Source organism: Urocitellus parryii, chromosome 11 (genome assembly GCF_045843805.1).
Source record: "Urocitellus parryii isolate mUroPar1 chromosome 11, mUroPar1.hap1, whole genome shotgun sequence".
Lineage (NCBI taxonomy): Eukaryota > Metazoa > Chordata > Mammalia > Rodentia > Sciuridae > Urocitellus > Urocitellus parryii.
Window position 1 is genome coordinate 84,088,549 of NC_135541.1, and position 19,580 is coordinate 84,108,128.

A 19,580-nucleotide genomic window follows, 5' to 3' on the forward strand; every position below is an offset into this window, starting at 1 on the left:
AGGTCAAAAAAGAGAGTGTTGGAGGATTACTGTAAAGTCACTAAGCAGCCATCCTAAACACTGGTGTGGGTAGAGAAGTCAGAGCTTCCAGAGGAATATAGGAATCCATTTGTGTCTTGCTGACAGAATAGGACCATAAAATGAAACTGGTGGAAGGGTTTATGGAAAGCTGTCACTTCTGTGTAGCTGTTTTTCTGTGTTCACAGAGTCTGGTGGAGGGCTGTGGCTTTTTGTTGCTCAGCGGGTCAGCAGTTGGAAGGAAGAGCTAACGTAGGTCAAGGTAGAGAAGGAATAAACTGGAACTTATTAGCATCTGTTTTCTCAAACCACATTTAACCCTGACAGTCTTGAGAGAGTGACGGGTCTTGCTTCATTTCTTCTTTCCAACTCTTGTGCATATATTGTGTTTAACCAACTAGAATTCAGCACCATGCAGAATATGGGTTTGGGGGCAATGTTGTTGGAGCTTAACCAAGTTGACATAAAACAAGATTATAATTTTCTTGTAATATTTTGTTTTGTGCCTCTTTTATTTTTCCTGTCATAGAAATTACATGCACTATTTTTTGTTTTTTTTTTAAATTGTTTGAATAATGTGCCTTCATGCTAGAGAGTAAGCCTCATGTCTTGTTCATGATTGCATGCACAGTGCCTCATCATACTAAGTATGTCTTAAATATTTGATGGCTTATTGCCATCTAGAGAATTGTTTGTTATCTCCTTTTTGTTGTTGTTTTTGTTTTTTACTTCTGTTCCTTCTCTTCTAAGTCTTGAACTTTTAGTAATTGAGTGGTCTGCTCATCTTTTATATTAGTCTCTGTTATCTGTAGAATATCTTTTAACTCCTGCCTTTTGTGGGAAATGACCACAGAAGAAAATGGTATAGCAGGATAGCACATAGGTGGGGAAATGGGAGGGAGGGAAGGAATACATTGTTACTTGGTACACACATTCTGAAGGGGATCTTAGACCTCTGTTTACTAGGTCATTTTGTTTTCAAATCACTGACTTTATTTAAATAGTACAAAAATACAGAATAATTTTTATCTAAAAATTGGAAGACAGATTTTAAACTTGTATAATTGAAGAAATATTTGTATATTGATTTTAATTATATGTAGGTAATGGAAACTCTGCAGTCAGTGACATAAGTTAAAAATTGATAGTAATGTAACTTACATACAGGTGATATTTGTCTTATATAAACAGACACATGACACCATGAGGAAGAAAGGAAAGGAGAAACAATGAAACATTGTTTAACTTAGAATGTAATAGGAACCTGTAAATGATAAAGAGTTGGTTAAGCTGGGCTAGGGATGTGGCTCAATTACTTTTCTTCATTTCTTTCATTTACACAAAAAAGAAGGTTTTAGATTTTTCTGTGTGATTTTTATGGATTTTGAGTACAGAATATTATTGCTTTTTTTAGTATTATATCTGTAAGCAAAAATAACCAAAATGGTTTCAGCACCATTATAGAAGCACAAATAACTGAGATGGATGCAGACCTCAAATGGATCAGCAGGCTTTCCTTTATTCCACAGTGGAGTCAATCAATCAGGCACTGAAGGGGCTCGTTTTCTGGGTAGGAAAATGGCTACCAGTTACAGAGGGGTTTGAATTTATAGTTAAATTACAATGAGGGTGGTTTAATTATTGGAGACTGAAGCAGAATGAGTTGGTTTGGACAGTCAGGAAAGAAGTTGTAAAAAACCCATAACTCATTGTCACTGGGAAAAGCTCTGAACTCAGTTTTCCTCGATTATCTTCCTCTTCTGGGACGCATTGTTACCCAGAGCTTCACTGTTTGCTTTTCTCCTTTCAGGACAATGGGAAAGGGCCAGCATTTCAGTATCCACCTTTCCCCTTCAGGACCAATTGTGGTTGGGAAGGGATGCTGGGAATGAAAGTTTGCTTTTTTCCCTCAGGGCCTATCTTTACTGGGAACGGATTTATGATTGCCTTTTCCCTCCCTCTTCCTCCAGACAATTTTGGGGGGGGGGTTGTCATTTTCTATATCCTTCAATATCTACTTCTAAGGTAGTTATAAAAAATATAAATATTAATATCAGAAATAAAATCAATCATGATGAATTTTGTCATTATTTAGTGTCCAGCTAGTTTTTAGATTTTAAAGTTTTGGCATCATGGAAGATAATGGACCAAAAATGCAAAAAAAAAATTCTCTATGTGTTTAGTTTTGTGTTCATTTACTTGGAAAAATGTTAAAAGGTTTGTTTTTTTACACCAGTCATTGTTTCTGACTAGTGAAGAATACAGCCATACTTGGATAACACTTATAACATGTGTTTTCATAAATACTGTTATGTCCTTAACCTCTGGTAGATTATTATATTATACTAAGGGAGTATATTTCACAATTAGTGTTTAGTACATGTAGTTCACTCTTACAATCAAAACTTAGAAATTTAACCTTTTATTTTTACAATAGAAAGAAAATTGATTTATAAACATATCTTATTATATGCAATAGTCTTAAAAAATGTATGTTTTATTGCAGTTTTAAAACATTGACTAAACATTTAGGTTTTTTTAAAATTCTTTAATGGCTGGACACAGGTATCAGCAAAAATATAGATATTGTCTCAGTAAAATGATAGGCTGCATACACAGACCTAAATATTTTCATTGGCTGTATATTGGTAAGCTACAGGAAGTAAGTTCATAATCATACTGATTTTCAGATTTGTCTAAACAGGATCTATTTTAACTTTGAAAAGATGAAGAGAAAGTCCATTGTGGTAGTGCATTCCTATAATCCCAGCTATTTGGGAGGCTGAGGCAGGAGGATCACAAGTTCTAAGGCCAGCCAGTGCAATTTAGCAAAGTTCTATCTCAAAAATAAAATAAAAAGGACTGAGGTTGTGGGCTGGGAACATAGCTTAATTGGTAGAATGCTTGCCTCATATGCACAAAGCCCTGGGTTCAATCCCCAGCACCCCCCCCCAAAGAAAGAAAGAAAGAAAGAAAGAAAGAAAGAGGACGTAAAAAAGGCTGAGGTTGTACCTTAGTGGTAGAGTGTTTGGCATTTGGCATGTGTGAAGCCCTATGTTCAATTTCCAGTATTGCCCCCCGAAAAAAAATAGAAATTATTAATTTATATGTTTTGAATATTTCAGAACTTAATATCTGTAATGCTATTAATTGTATATACAACTAATTTCTCAGTAATCCTGATTAATTAAGGGGGAAGGTGGTAGAAATAGTGTACATTAATAATATATATATATATATATATATGTGTATATATATATATATATATATATAATGTAATATAATATGTTTCCATTTGTATATTTGTGGTGCTAGGGATTGAAACTCAGGCCTTAATGTATGTTAGGCAAGCATTCTACTACAGAGCTACACCCAGTCCTGAAATGTGTGTGTGTGTGTGTGTAATATTTAAAGCAACTCAGAATTGGGTGACTGAACTTTATAAAGCAAGGCTCTTTAGGAGCTACTTTAATTCCTTCTAATATGTTTGAAAAACCTTTCTTCTCCTCCTTGCCCCCCCCTTCTATTTTTTCATTGTTGGGGATGAAACCCAGGTTTTCACACATGCTAGGCAAGTGTTCTGCCACTTGGTTATGTTCCAGAAGCCCCCCCCCCACACACACACTTTTCAATTAAGACTGTTTAATAATTAGTGAGAGTGTCTCTGACCTTGAAAATAAGCTTACTAATTTTTTTTGTACAAAATGCAAAAGAACTTTCTAGTGAAGCCATTATCAAACTCAACAAATCCAAATGAATGGAGCTTAGTGAATGAAATTTTATACATTTCCTCCCCATGTGTGAATTTTAAAATTACAAGGCTCAGCTTTATGAATAGCAAATTTATCCAACTTCAAATGAAAAGTAGCAATTAGTAAGCAAGTGCAGGATCCATTAGGAAGGACCGGAAGTATAGCTTAGTGGTTTGAGCCCTTTCTTAGTTTGTGTGAGGCCCTGGGTTCCATCCTCAGCACCACGAAAAAGAAAAAGAAAAATATTTATTAGACTAAGATTTATTAGATTAAGCAAACCTAGAAATATTCTTGTGAGTAAGGAATGGACTTCAGAAGTACTGGAAGGACTTTGGGGACTACTAGCAGTGTAAACCAAGTGCGGCGATGCAGTACATGCCTGTAATCCCAGTGACTCCGGAGGCAGAGGCAGGAGGATCTCAACTTTGAGGCCAGCCAGGGCAACTTAGCTAGACCCTGCCTCAAAAATTAAAAAAAAAAAATTTAAAAACTGGGAATATAGCTCAGTGGAAGAAGGTTCTGGGTTCAGTCCTCAGTATGGTGGGCAGGGGGAAGGTACTGGCAGTATAATTGCTATATCAATTATATATCAGATCAGTCTAATTTGGAGTTAAGGGTGTAGTAGTGGTAGATCCTGCCCAGAACTTGCAGTTCCCTAAGTTGAAATTATATAGTAGTTAATTCAAACAAACAAAAAAACCTGAGGATCTAACCAAAGGCCTCATGCATTCTAGAAAAGTGCTATCCCACTGAACTGCATCCCGTCCTGTTGACTGGTGGGTGTTTTGTTTTGTTTTGTCTTGTTTTTTTTGCTTTGTTTGCTTATTTGTTTTGTTTTGTTGGTACCAGGGCTTGAATCCAGGGACACTTTAACTGTTTTTTAACAGCAAATCTTAAAAACATAAAATGGTTGGTTCCCTTCCCCGCTTTTGGTACTGCTGAGGATTAAATCCAGGAGCATTGTACCATTGAGCTGCACCTTATACCTTCAGCCCTTTTTATTTTTTAATTTTGAGACATGGTCTTGCCAAATTGCCTAAGTTGGTCTTGAATTTGTAATCCTCCTGCCTCAGCCTCCCAAGTAGCTAGAATCACAGGTGTGTGTGCCACTGTACCTAACAAAACAAGATTTTTGATAGTAAATCACATGAAGCTATGTATATGAAAGAATCTAGTACTGTTTTTTTCTTGATTATTGGTAAGTTTCTTGTAGGAAATTTTAATGAAACAAATAATATCCAACAAGCAAACAAATCTAAATATCCCCAAACAAACAAATTCTCTCGAAGCAATAGGATTAAGAACATCTGGAAGGATAAAAGAACATCTGGGGTAAGGGAAAAAAAAATGTAAAAAGGACTAGAATTCAAACCTAAATGTGAAATTGTTTAAAATTTTCAGTTTTTGAAGTGTATGTAGTTTAGATATTCAAATTAAGAAATAATATTCATTTTATAAATCATAGAAATGTTTGTTTTGGCCAGTTTATATTAGTGGTTTGTTATGTATTTGCTTAGTTTTACATATATTGTATTCCCAAACCAAACTATGTTATTTGTATAATCCTATAAATATGACTATTTTGATTATTTTCATTTTGAGTTTATTCTTCCCTTTCGTAGAATGGTAAGTTAAATTGTAATTTTTATAGGGATTCTGATACAAATGATCACTTATTTGCATATGTTCTACTTTCAACTTGTTAAAAAAAAATGCATTATAACCTGAGCATGGCAGCACACTGTAATCCCAGCTACTCAGGAGGCTGAGGAGGAAGGATCACAGGTTCAAAGCCAGCCTCTTCAATTCAGCAAGGTCCTAAGCAACTTAGTGCGACCCTTTCTCAAAAAATAAAAAGGGATCGGGATGTGGCTCAGTGTTAAGCACTCTTGGGTTCAATTCCTGGTACCAAAACAAAACAAAACAAGTACATCATAAGAGATACTGTATTATGATTATGAATATTTATATTGATAATGTGTATGTTTGGAAATGAAAAACAAAATTTAGAAGTTATACTCTAGCTTAGAAACTAACCTCTCAAAATTTTATTTGCATAGGAGTTAGGGAATTGCTGTTAAAACCAGTACATAATATTATCTTGGTAGCATAGACTAAATAAAAGACTTCCTTGAACAGATTTGAAATCATTGTTTCCAGGAGAATTAGATGCCTTTGCCAAATATAGGTTGCTGGCAACTTACTCTCTTTCCATTCAGAGATAAAGGAACCAGGATGTCCCTAGAATTTTACAGTTGAATGTAGTGTGAACCAGGGAAGCTAATATTTAACTATATAAGCTGATATTTCTAATCACTTGAACAAGTCTTCTAACTTCACTATTTACCATTTTCTTCCTTTTTAAAATGATGAGATTATATTAAATGATTTCTAAAGCATCTTCCACCTATAAACTGCTATAATTTTATTTCATATTAGATCCTTTGCTATTGCATGTTTACAAAAGTGAGATAAATGTTTGATGAATAAGTCTATGTATTCTTTCCTCTGAACTTTGTCTTTTGTGTAACAAAAAGGTATATTTTATAATTTTTGTCTCTGAAATTAAAATCAATGCTTAATATATTTTTTCCAATAATTATGTATGTATATTTAATGGTGAACATATATATTTCACCATTAAAAATTTATCCTTATATTCATGGGTGTGACATTGTGATTGAGGCATATGTAGGAGCTGTCAAATTTAGTAGCTAGACTTTATTCCTTTGATAATAGGTTTCTCAGTAGAACAGAGATAATTAAGTGGTATAGAGGAAGGGGATGGTGAGCAAGGGAGAAGGGACAGGAGAAGGAAAGATGGTGGAATGAAACTGACCAAATTGTCCTTTGTACATATATAATATTCCATAGTGAACTTTATCTTTGTTTTGGTTTTAGAGATTGAATCCAAGGGTGTTTAACCACTGATTCATATTCCCAGCACTATTTATTTATTTGTTTATTTATTTATTTATTTTGGTGCTAGGGATTGAACTCAGGGCACTCGATCGACCCCTGAGCCACATCCCCAGCCCTATTTGTATTTTATTTAGAGACAGGGTCTCACTGAGTTGCTTAGTACCTTGCTGTTGCTGAGGCTGCCTTTGAACCTGCAATCCTCCTATCTCAGCCTCCCAAACCGCTAGGATTACAGGCGTGTGCCACCACACCCAGCTTATTTTTTATTTTGAAAGAGGGTCTCACTAAGTTGCTTTGGGCCTCCCTAAGGGCTGAGGCCAGCCTTGAACTTGTGATTCTCCTGCCTCAACCTCCCAAGTCCCTGGGATTATAGTCATGCACTACTGCACCTGGTAAATTTTACCTTTATGTATATGTATAATGAATTAATTTTTAAAAACTATAAGTAAATAGAACAAAGACCAGTACAGTAGAGGAAAGGGAACAGAGGGAGGGAGAGGGAAGGGAAAAGTGACGTACTAGGGACTAAATTGGAGCAAATTATATTCTAAGCATGTATAATTGTCAGAATTAAACCCAATATTATATATAACTATAATGCACTAATACAAAAAAATTAAGAATAGTTTTCTCTGTAATCATAAGTAGCCTAAAATAATATAGAAACTAAATGATAATTGTTAAATCTGTTTGAGTATCAATTATATGCTATTGCAATGACTAGTAGTTAGGGGAAAAATGATCATATATCTAGAGCCGTTAATGTGGCTTGATTCTGAGAACTATAAAGAGATATACTATAAACAAAGATTGTATTCAAAGAATTTGATGTGGAAGATGGAATCATGGAAAAGATAGTTAGCTGAGGTGAAGAACAGAATAATACAATATGCTTGTCATTAATCCATGCAATCAGAAACAGAACCAAAGTTTAGAGGAAAACATAGTGAGGAATGCTATTATTTAACGTCTTCAATCTTTAGTTTTTTACTCTTTATCATTTTTTGACAGTATGGGGAATGAAACCCAGGAGCAGTATACCATTGAGCTTTATCTCCAGCCCTATTATTTTAATTTTGAGACAGGGTTTCGCTAAGTTGGCCAGACTGACTTTGAACTTTAAGATCATCATACATCAGCCTCCTAATATAGCTGGAATTTATAGGTCTCCATACCTGGTTCAATCTTTAATTATTAAAATCACCTTTATTGAGTTTCAATTTATACAGTCAAATGTACCCACTTAAATGTATAATTCAGTGAGTTCTGATAAATTTTTAAAAAGATTTTTAGTTGTAAATGGACACAATACCTTTATTGTATTTATTTAAAATTTTTTTTTGTAGTTGTAGATGGACAGAATCCCTTTATATTGTTGTTGTTTTTTTTTTAATGTGGTGGTGAGGATTGAACTAATGCCTCATGCATGGTAAGCAAACGCTTTGCCACTGAGCTGTAGCTCCAGCCCTTATTTGTTTTTATGTGGTGCTGCAGATCAAACCCAGTGCCCAATGTGTGCCTATGAGCTATACCCCGATTTCTGATAAATTGATACAGTATATAACTACTATACAGAAAATTTCCATCACCAACAAAAATTTCTTGCTCTCCCCCTTTGCAGCCAACCATCAACTCCAGCCCTTGGCTGCAGGTAACCACATGTTTGTATGTATCCCTTCATACAAGTTTTACCTTTTGTTTTCTGAAATTTTATAAAAATGAAGTTGTGTAGTATATACAGTTTCGTTTGGTTTTTTTTTTTAGTATATGTTTGATATTTTTGATACTTTTGATATTTAATTTTTATTTTTTTATATTAGTGTGTTGTATTTTCTCCTTTCTTATTGCTGAGTAGTTTATCTTTGTAGAACTATAATAGGCACAGTAAGTTTAATAATTCATCAGCTGGTGGACACTTATTTAATTTCTGGTTATTATAAGCTTCTATCAACATTCATGTACAAGTATTTGTGAGGACATATATTTTCAGATTTCTGCATTATTTTTCATCATCTTCATGATTCTAAAATTATTTCAAGATTGTTCATAATTGCTTCTTGCTGAATTTTTATGATAGCGTCTTTGAATTTTTTTGGGGGGGGGGGGTACTGGTGATTGAATCCAGGGCCTCATGCATGCTAACCCAGTGCTCTACCACCAAGCTACATCTAGTCCTTCTTTCTTATTTTACACAGGGTAACTTTTTTATTTTTTTTTTATTTTATTTTTTTTTGGTATTGGGGGTTGAACTCGGGGGCACTCAACCATTGAGCCACATCCCCAGTCCTATTTTGTATTTTATTTAGAGGGTCTCTCTGAGTTGCTTAGTGCCTCACCATTGCTGAGGCTGGCTTTGAACTCAGGATCCTCCTCCCTCAGCTGTCTGAGTAGGTGGGATTACAGATGGGCATCACTGTGCCCAGCCTTCTTTGAAATTCTTTTCTGATAATTTCAACGTCTAGGCCACCTCTGCATTATTGTCTATTGATTATCTTTCCTCATTCAAGTTGAGGTTTTTCCTTGTTTTTGGAATGAGTATACTCATTTTGAATTGCATCTTGGCATTTTGAATATTATGAGACTCTGGTTCCTACTTAAATCTGTATTAGTAGTAGGACACTGGGCACTGCCTCTTTGCTTATATTCAACTTGTTTATGGTAGAAATGGTTAATAGGGCTCTACTCCATAGTGTCTATGGTTGCAGATTCTTTGGTGGATAGGGAAGGGTACTACCTCTGCTCCCATTGATCTGAGTGGTGATGGTCAACATAGCTCTGTGCCAGTTGAATGGGTTTTGTTGTGTTGCTGTAGGACTGTATTAAATCAGCTGTGTTAATCTTTTGGTTAGAGGAACTGGGTTTTTCTTGTTACTACTTTGTTGTTATTGTTCTATTCCTGTTAGTAATTCCAGGTTGTGAGTTATTGTGGCACCCAGAGTAGAAAATATAGATGGCAAAAAATCTCCAAGGAATCTGTTCCTGGGTTATTCCTTGAAATCTTATGTCTTCAGCCAATTTATTTTCTTCACCTTTCAGAGCCTTCTGGTAGTAGTTCCTTTTTGTCCTTAGGTTAAGAAGGAAGAATAGTTGCTTACTTCATCTTGTCTGGAATCAGAAGTCTCATGTTGGATATTTGTTTCTGTATTTTGTAATTTTATTTACTTGCCCTGTCTATTTTGTTTTTCAGGCAAATGAAGATAAAACAATGTCTGCCAACCTAAAATACCTTTCCCTGGGAATTTTGGTCTTTCAGACTACCAGTTTGGTTCTAACCATGCGTTATTCTAGGACTTTAAAAGAGGAAGGACCTCGTTATCTATCTTCTACAGCAGTGGTTGTTGCTGAACTTTTGAAGATAATGGCCTGCCTTTTATTAGTCTACAAAGACAGTAGTAGGTATCTAGGTTTTTTGTTTTTACTTAGTGCAATTAATTTAATTTACGTATAGATGTAAACATATAGGTAACTACCTATCTGAACTTTTGCATTGTCTGATTGTCCTAGTATTTAGTTGGGAATAAAGGCATTTTATCCTAATCTATATCATGATTCATGTCTTCTGATTAACACTATAAATATGAATCATCTTTTCTTACAATTATGGTATAATAATTTTGAAAAAGTAAATTCTATAATTCTGTGACTATTAGAACTTTTTACTAAAGATTTTTTATTTTATTTGCTGTATTGATTAGTTGGGCATGACTAACTTGGTACAGTTTTCCCTTTATTTATTTGTGGTGTTAGGAATTGAACCCAGGATCTCGTGCATGCTAGGCAAACACTTTACCACAGAGCTACATCCTCAGCCCTTGATACAGTTTTTTTTTTTTAAGTATATTTTAAGGTGTAAATGGACACAATATCTTTATTTTATTTATTTTATTTTTGTGTGGTGCCAGAGATTGAACCCAGTGCCTCATGTGTGGTAGGCAAGCATTCTACCCTGAGCCACAACCCCAGCCCTTGATTCAGTTTTTAAAAACAGTTTCATTGAGATATAATTCATGAACCATTTAATTCACCCGTTTTTTGTTTGTTTTGTTTTGTTGTTGTTTGCAGTACTAGGGATTGAATCCAGGGGTGGTCTAACACTGAGCTACATTCCCAACACTTCTTATTTTTATTTTTATTTTGTGACAGGGTATTGCTAAATTTCTCAGGTTGGCTTTGAACTTGTGCCTCAGTGGGATTACAGGCATGTTTTGTTTTGTTCTTTTTGGAGCTGGAGATTGAACCTGGGGTCTCAAGCATGCTAAGCTTATTCTGTATCACTGAGCTACACTCCAGCCCCAAGTCACCTTTTTTTATGTGTGTACAGCATTGAGGATTGAACCCAGGGCTTGGTGCATGTATTCATCAATTTTAAGTGTACCATTTGATGGTTTTTGAAGTATTTTGTTATCAACTGTAATAAATGTATGTAACTTAGAATTTGCCATTGTAATGATTTTTTAATGCATAAATCATTGGCATTAACTGCATTTACAGTGTTGTACAAACATGGCCAATTTTCAAAGCTTTTTCATCATCTGAAACAGAAACTCTGGAACTCTTGGGTAATAATTCCCCATTTGGCCTTTATCGCCATTCCCCAGTAATCTCTAATTTACTCTCTCTTTTTCTTTCTTTCTTTTTTTTTTTAAAGAGAGAGAATTTTAATTTTTTTTTTTTTTTTTTTTTTTTTTTTTTTTAGTTTTCGGCAGACACAACATTTTTGTTTGTATGTGGTGCTGAGGATTGAACCTGGACCACATGCATGCCAGGCAAGCACACTACCGCTTGAGCCACATCTCCAGCCCTACTCTCTCTTTTTCTTGATTCTGGGGATAGAACCCAGAGCCCCAATTATGCTAGGCAAGCACTCTACCACTGAGTTACATCCCAGCTCTCTAATTTACTTTCTGTCTGTATGAAATACCTAGTCCAAATATTTCATATAAGTTGAATCATAACATTTATAATGTTTTCAAGATTTATCCGTGTTGTAACATGTATCAGAATTTTATTTATTTATTTATTTAGTTAGTTAGTTAGTTAGTTGTAGATGGACAAATACCTTTATTTATTTTTATGTGGTACTGAGGATTGAACCCAGTGCCTCACATGTATGAGGCAAGTGCTCTACTGCTCTAAATAAGAACTTTATTTCTTTTTATGGTTGAAAAATATTTCATTGTATAAATATACCATGTTTTATTTACTTATTCATATGTTGATAGACACTTGGGTTGTTTCCACCTTTTGGTTATAGTAAATAATGCTGGAATGAAAATGAGAAATGCTGCAGTAGATGTACAAATGTCTGGTTGAGTCCCTTCTTTTATTTCTTTTGAGTGTATATTTACAAGTGCTTCTCAGCCATTTGTATATCTTCTTTTGAACTATATTTTACATGACTTGATAATAGAGTGAAAGCCAGGAAAAGGGAGGAGTCCAGTTTGGATAATGATTTTAGGTTTTTAGATTAAATTCCTGGGTGCTAAAGATTGATATCTAAAAGATAGAGGCTTCTCTTTGGCCATATTAAGTTTGAGACACATATAAAGCATTCACATTGGTATGTCAAATAGTAGAGGAGTATATGAATATGAAGCTCAGGGATTTGTCAGCTTATAGATTGTTTTAATAAAAGTCAATTGTGGTAAAAAGGAAATTTTTTTTTAAGTCAAGGATTGGATAAGATAAGCTATTATATGTACTAGAAGAAAGAAGGGCCAAAGTCTGAACTTTGTTAGCATTCCCAATATTTAGAGGTCTAATTCAGAAGGCAGAATCAGTAAGAGAAGGACTGTAAAGGAGCCACCAGCAAGACATAAAAACATAATAGAAAGGCTGAGAAATTAGTGTTTTTGCTGCTAAGGTCTAGGTGAATACAAGTATACACTACATTTAACATTGTAGAGCCAAAGAGATCTTTAGCATAAATGGTTACATTGTGGAGAGATGATAAAGCCAAATTTCAGTGAACTAAAGCATGAATAAGCACACTGTGCACAAAAATAAATTCCAAGTGGACAAAATATTGACATTTTAAAACAAAACTATTTTTTAAATATTTTTTAGTTGTCAATGGACTTTTTATTTATTGATACGTGGTGCTAAGAATCAAACCCAGTACCTCACACATGCTAGGCAAGCGCTCTGCCACTGAGCCACAACCCCAGTCCTTAAAAACAAAACTTTATGATCATGGTCTATGAATGATTTAAAACAAGATACCAAACAAAAATAAGCCATAAAGGGAAAAAATAGATAATTTGGGGGTAGATACATTAAAATGAAAAATCCTGTATGTCAAACCAAGTGAGGAGGCTAATCATAGTTTGAGAAAATATATTTTTATTACATGTAACCACCAAAAATTAATAATCAGAATTACAAAGAACTCCAACAATTCAGTAAGAAAAGACAACAGCTCAGTAAAAAAGGGGTCAAAGGATATAAATAGGCAATTCACAAAAGAGGAAACCTGACTGGCCAGTAAATACATAAAAGATGTCCAGGGCTGAGTGGCAGAGTGTCCGCACAGCATGAACAAGGCTCTGAGTTTGGTCCCTAGTGCTGAAAAAACAAACAAACAAAAACCTGCTTAACCTCACTAGCAATCAGAAAAATTAAAACCAAGAGACATAATGTTATTGCCCTCAGGTTGACAAAAATAAAAAGTAACAATACCAGGAATGTGGAGGACAGCCTCCCCTAAAGTACTTGTGAGAAAAGTATATGATAGCATCAATTCTTTAAATTTTTACATTCAGAACGTAAGTTGACATTTTAGATTTTTTCTGATAAAGGAAAAAATAGTTCAGTTACTTTTAATTTTTGTTAATTTTACTATTTGGGTTGAGAAAAGGGCAGGTAACAGCAATCTTTAAAATTCTTTCATTTCAAAAAATTTTCATATTAAAGTTTTCCTATTTTATATTAGAGAGAAAATCATTAAAATAAAGATTAGAGTTCCTTAGAATTTCTCCTTTCTGGAGAGATTCATATGTCAAAGTTCTTTGGACTGTGTGTGTGCATGGGTGTGTGTGTCTGTGTGTGTGTGATTAATACTGTAGGTTGGTTAGCTCAAAGTCTGTTTCCAATTCCTTTCTCTGTTTTCTTTTTGTCTTTAATGTGTATAAAATAAAGGAAAATACTTGATTTCCCAGCTTCCTTATAGCTAGGGGTAGGTAATATAACATATTCCAGAAATGAGAGTAAGATACCTACAAGGCTTTTGTTGTCTCTTCCTTCTTGTTGCATGAAACAAAAACCAGAGGTTCATTAGTCATTTGGTGAACCTGTTGGATATCATGCAAAGACAACTGAAAGTGAAAACTGTGAAAGTAAAAAGCCAATATATTTATATATTGAGAAGCCTGGTTCACTGAGCTGCTATAGAAACACTGGATTTGGTGAACCTGTTGGATATTATGCAGAGACAACTGAAAATGAAAACTGTGAAAGTAAAAAGCCAATATATTTATATATTGAGAAGCCTGGTTCACTGAGCTGCTGTAGAAACATTAGATTTGGACTCATGCTATGTAAGTCAAATTGAGCTACTTTTATTTAGGTTTTCCATCCAAACCTACCCCTTTTCATGATTGAAGTTTTCATAATTATTAATTGCACAAATGGCTGATGATAAATGAAATGCACAAAATACAAATTTTTATAATGTTATATAGTAAAGCAAGGATAGTTGGTTAACATGTTAATACTTTGAGCCTTTAGTTATCATAAATGTTTGTGTATGTGTGTGTGTGAATATACGAGCAAATTGGTTACATATCAGAAAGAATGTAAGAATAATGCTCTTCTTAATATGCTACCTGTTAATAATTAACATTTGAAAAATTAGCATCATAAAAGTATATTTTAGACCTGAAAACATCCTAACATGTAGCTGAGTTTTGTTTTTTACAAATGAGGAAATTTAAAGTCTTGAGAGAATGAATGTACAACTTACTTAGAGTTACCTAAATATTGATTTTTCCCATTTCACTTATTTATTCTAGAATGTAGTCTAAGAGCACTGAATCGAGTACTGCATGATGAAATTCTTAATAAACCTATGGAAACACTTAAACTTGCTATTCCATCAGGAATATATACTCTTCAGAATAATTTACTATATGTGGCACTATCAAATCTAGATGCAGCTACTTATCAGGTACTTGAAATTAATTTGAATTGTCCTTTTAAGTAAGAAACAAACAAGCATTAATAATATTGCTATTTTCTTTTTCAGGTCACATATCAGTTGAAAATTCTTACAACAGCATTATTTTCTGTGTCTATGCTCAGTAAAAAATTGGGTGTATACCAATGGCTCTCCCTAGTAATTTTGATGACAGGAGTTGCTTTTGTACAGGTAACTATTCAAGATAAGTATAACTTTCATTTTTACCAGTCTTGAAACCTTATTTAATTTGCTTGGAGAGCATGGTTCTTTTATTTGTTGAGGTAAATAAATGCTGACTTATTTTTTGAGGGCTTCGTTCATGCAAAATGCTACATTGAGATCATCAGTGATTCAAAAAATAAATAAATAAAAATAAAATTACCTACTTAAAGAAATGAATAATCTCCTCAGGAGACTCCAAGTTCAAGGTCAACTTGGGCAACTTAGTGAGACCACGTCTCAAAATACAATAAAAAGGACTGGCAATATAAGTCAGTGGCAGAGTACTTGCCTAGCACATACGAGGCTCTGGGTTCAGTCCCCAGCCCTACAAAAAAAGGAAAAAGAAGAAATGAATAATTTGGTTAGGGAAATAAGACACTATATAAAAACAGACCTGATTTTTACTGGATATTAGAGTATTTGAGATTATTAGCTACCTCCTTAATGTCTCTCGGCTTCACTGATATTTTCTTTTCTGATTCTCATCTCTTTGTAATGATTCCTTATTCGTTTCTTTCATGGTATTCTCTTCTTGATACTCACTTTAGATAATGGGGTGTTTATAGGCTTGTTTTTTTCTCCTGGGTTATATCCTTATTTGTAGAGGTTTCATCTATTCTGCAGATTTTTGTGTGTGTGTGTATGTGTGTGTGTGTGTGTGTGTGTGTATGTGTGTGTGTGTGTTTTAACACTGATATGCTCATGTCTCCTCAGTTTGTGTCATCAGCTCTGGTTATATAACATCTATAGTTTCAGATTTGTATACTGAAAGATCAATTGAGTATCTTCACTTGGTTCCTCAATAGACCACATAAACTCCGCATATCTAAAATTAAACTTTACCTGTTTCCTCACCAACCCTGTTTTTATATTTTTTCCAATCATTACTCAAGCTACGAACTGTCCTAAATTCTTTCTTCTGCCTGTACATCCAATCACTAAGACCTTATTAATTCTGCTTTCTAATTATACTTGATTACATCCTTGTTTCCTTTTATCACTTGCCTAGTTTCATACTTTCTCACATGGACTTTACCTACTGCTTTTGTTGTTGTTGTTTCTTTCTTTTTTAACTTCAGTCTAACCCATCTCTCTAAATCCAGCCTTTACTTAGTCACCACTATGATCTGCTTAAAAACAAGTCAAATTGTATCAATTTCCTGCCACCCAGAGGATCACTTTCCCCAGAGTGTAATATGTTTATCTTGAATAAAGATCTCTAATAACTTATTTTAAATGGGTATTGTAAAAACTGTATCAAACCCATATTTTTATAGATTTTGCTTAATATAAGCTAAGTAGTTATTGTTTTTAAAAGTGTTTAAAATATCAAGTAATTAATGATTCAAGTGGAAGATGGATGTGGCAGAAACTATGATGATAGGCAAATAACAGAAGTTTCAGGAACACTGACTTACAGGTTAATGTCCAGAATGGTTAGCATGACAAAATAGACCTTCCCTATAACACCTTCCAGTCTAAGTTCATTTCTGCTGCTCCCCATTTCAGACTTGACTTCTACAACTGCTGTGCTTTTTTGTGTATCTGTGCATTTATCCATTCTCTATTGTGCAGCCAATGATTTCCCTCCTTTCTTTGCCTGGCTAACACCTACACGTTTGTTTTTTGCTGGGGATTGAACACATATTAGACAGGCACTGTACTACTGAGCTATATCCTCAGCACCTTCTGTTCATTTAAAAAGACTCAGTTGAGGTAATAACATCTACCAGAATACCTTCCTAACATACTAAACTGAGTTTTGTCTCTTTTTTGTCTGCTGCATAGTACTTTGTACATATCTTTTTCCTAGTACTTCATATACACTTGTGTACATGTGTCTTTACCATTACAACTTAAGTTCCTAGAAAACAGGAGTTGTGTTTCACTTTCCTTCCATTTCCAGAGCCTAGTTAGCAAGATTTAAATATAGTTTAAGATCAGGAAAAAATTGACATTTTTTTTTTACATGATAAGTTTTCAAATGATTTTATACACTGTAAGTACATACTACTTCTGGGAAAACTTCAGAGATAAAGTTGGGTTTAAATTAGATTTTGAAAGATAATTGTTATAATGAAATACATATATTGAATATTTACATGCCAGGCACCTTACTTGATGCTTCCTCTATGTTATGTAATATCTGCTTAAGATAAATATTCTTTCCAAATTGAGGAAGAAGAGTTGAAGCTCCCAGGGGTTGTTAACTAACTTACTCAGAATCACCAAACCAGTAGTGGCAAGAACCAGTTTCAATAGGTCTGAAGCACCAGAAAAGTCATTACAGAAAAAAGGATTTTTTTTTTTTTTTAAAGTACAGATAGATAGCTGTGGATAAGTGCAAGATAGGTTAAGTAATGGCAATAAACTTACTTGCTTGGAACGAAGGGTTACAGAAGATGAGATTACAAATTGCAGATTGGTACCAAATTATATGTGGTTTTTAGTATCAGGCTAGGAGCTTAGATTTGACCATTTTAGGCTGTTAAGGCTTCACTGGGGATTTGAAAGGGAAATCCTGTAGTCTGCAGGACACATTGGTGGAGAGAAAGTTTGAAGGAATGGAATTGGAATGTCCTATAGCAGAGATGGAAGAGGTATTACGAGGAGCCAAGTGTGGTGGTACACACCTGTAATCCCAGTGACTCTGGAAGCTAAAACAGGAGGATTGCAAGTTCAAGGCTAGCCTCAGCAACTTAGTGAGGCCCCAAGCAACTTAATGAAACTTTGTCTCAAAATAAAAAATAAAATAGGCTGGGACTGTAGCATAGTGATAAAGCACCCCTGGGTTAATTTCAGTTTTAAAAAAAAGAAAAAATTTGTTGTGAGATAAGAATCTGTATGAATTTGAGACTAATAAATATCAGAGGAAATGGAGTTCAAAGAGAGTAAAAGACAGGTTTGAATGGTGACATTTTTAATAGAAATAAAGTCTTCAAAATGTGTTTGTTTTGGAGAAAGAAAGTAAATTGAATTTTAGTCACATTGGCTTTAAGGAGATAACAAGCAACTGAAATCTTGAACCTGAGGTCAGAAGCGATGTCAGTGCTTCTGTGAATCAATTCTCCAGCTAGGGAAGGTGAGTATAAGCTGTGCTGTATAGCTGTTCTGTCAGTATGGTATTGATAAGCCCCACATGGCTATTTAAATTTAATACTTATAACAAAATAAAATTAGAATTTCAGTTCCTCCATCATACTCCCATATACCAAGTACTTAACAGCCACATGTGTATACAGTTACCCTATTATACAGAAAAGATATAAGAACATTTCCATTCTCACAGGAAGTCTATTGAGTAATGTAGATATAAAGATTGGGAAGAGAGGACCAAGAAAAAAAGCAGGCAGTTTCAAGAGGAAAGGGATTAGTAATCGATATTGTCAGTGCTGCAGTGAAGGCAAGATGATGAACAGTTTTGTAATTACAAGTTATATAACATATTGAGAAGTCTCTAGTAGCCAAGAAAATAAACGGTGCTGGGGAAACTGAAAATTTATATATGGTAGAATGAAATTTAACCCCTATTTCTCACCCTGCACAAAACTCAAAAGTGGATCTAGGATGTAGACATTAGACCAGAAACCCCGTACCTACTGGAAGACAATGTTGTCTCCATCATTTTGGCTTAAGAACCAACTTCCTCAACAAGACTCTGAAAGTGCAAGAAGCGAGATCAAGAATCAATAAATGGGAAGATATCACACTAAAAAACTGCTTCACAGCAAAGGAAATGAGAATGTGAAAACAGCCTACAGAATGGGAGAAAATCTTTCCCACCTGCACCTCAGATTAATCTCCAGGATACACAAAGAACTCAAAAAACTTAACACCAAAAACAACAACAAAAAAAAACCCAATCAGTAAGTGGACAAAGGAACTCAACAGATTCTTCACAGAAAAAATAACCATCGGTCAACAAATATATGAAAAAATGTTCAGCATCTCTAGCAATTTGAGAAATGCAAATTAAAACTACGCTGAGATTCCATCTTACTCCAGTCAAAATGGCAATTAGCAAGAATACAAGTAACAATAAATGTTGATGAAGATGTAGGGGAAAAAGTACACTTGTACATTGCTGGTGGAACTACAAATTGGTGCAACCACTCTGGAAAGCAGTATGGAGATTACTCAAAAAACTTGGAATGGAACCACCATTTGATCTAATTATCCCACTCCTCAGTATATATCCAAAGTACTTAAAATCAGCATACTATAGTGATGCAGCCACATCAATGTTTATAGAGCAGCTCAAATCACAATAGCTAAGTTATGGAACCAGCATAGAAGCCCTTAAACAGATGAATGGATAAAGATAATGTGGTAGACATACACAATGGAATATTAGCCATAAAGAAGAATGAAATTATGGATTTGCCAGTAAATGAAACTAAAGACTGAATGTTCTGTCTGATATGTGAATGCTAACACACAATAAGGCAGGAAGAATAGAAGTACATTGGATTAGACAAAGGGGAATGAAG

At 34.4% G+C, this 19,580-nt stretch overlaps 1 protein-coding gene across 2 annotated transcripts in view; it reads left to right on the forward strand.

Annotated features, from left to right (window-relative positions):
• The window catches only part of Slc35a3 (solute carrier family 35 member A3), a 38,849-nt gene that overhangs the window by 8,747 nt on the left and 10,522 nt on the right, over nt 1-19,580 (forward strand). Inside the window, exons 2-4 of one of the 2 annotated variants that reach the window (XM_026379423.2) lie at nt 9,880-10,084; nt 14,702-14,856; nt 14,935-15,057. In XM_026379423.2, coding sequence (XP_026235208.1) covers nt 9,898-10,084; nt 14,702-14,856; nt 14,935-15,057 — 465 coding nt within the window. In that variant the 5' untranslated portion in view covers nt 9,880-9,897. Of the gene's footprint in view, nt 1-9,879; nt 10,089-14,701; nt 14,857-14,934; nt 15,058-19,580 lie in introns of those variants that run through there. The other variant, XM_077791142.1, reaches the window with a different exon arrangement.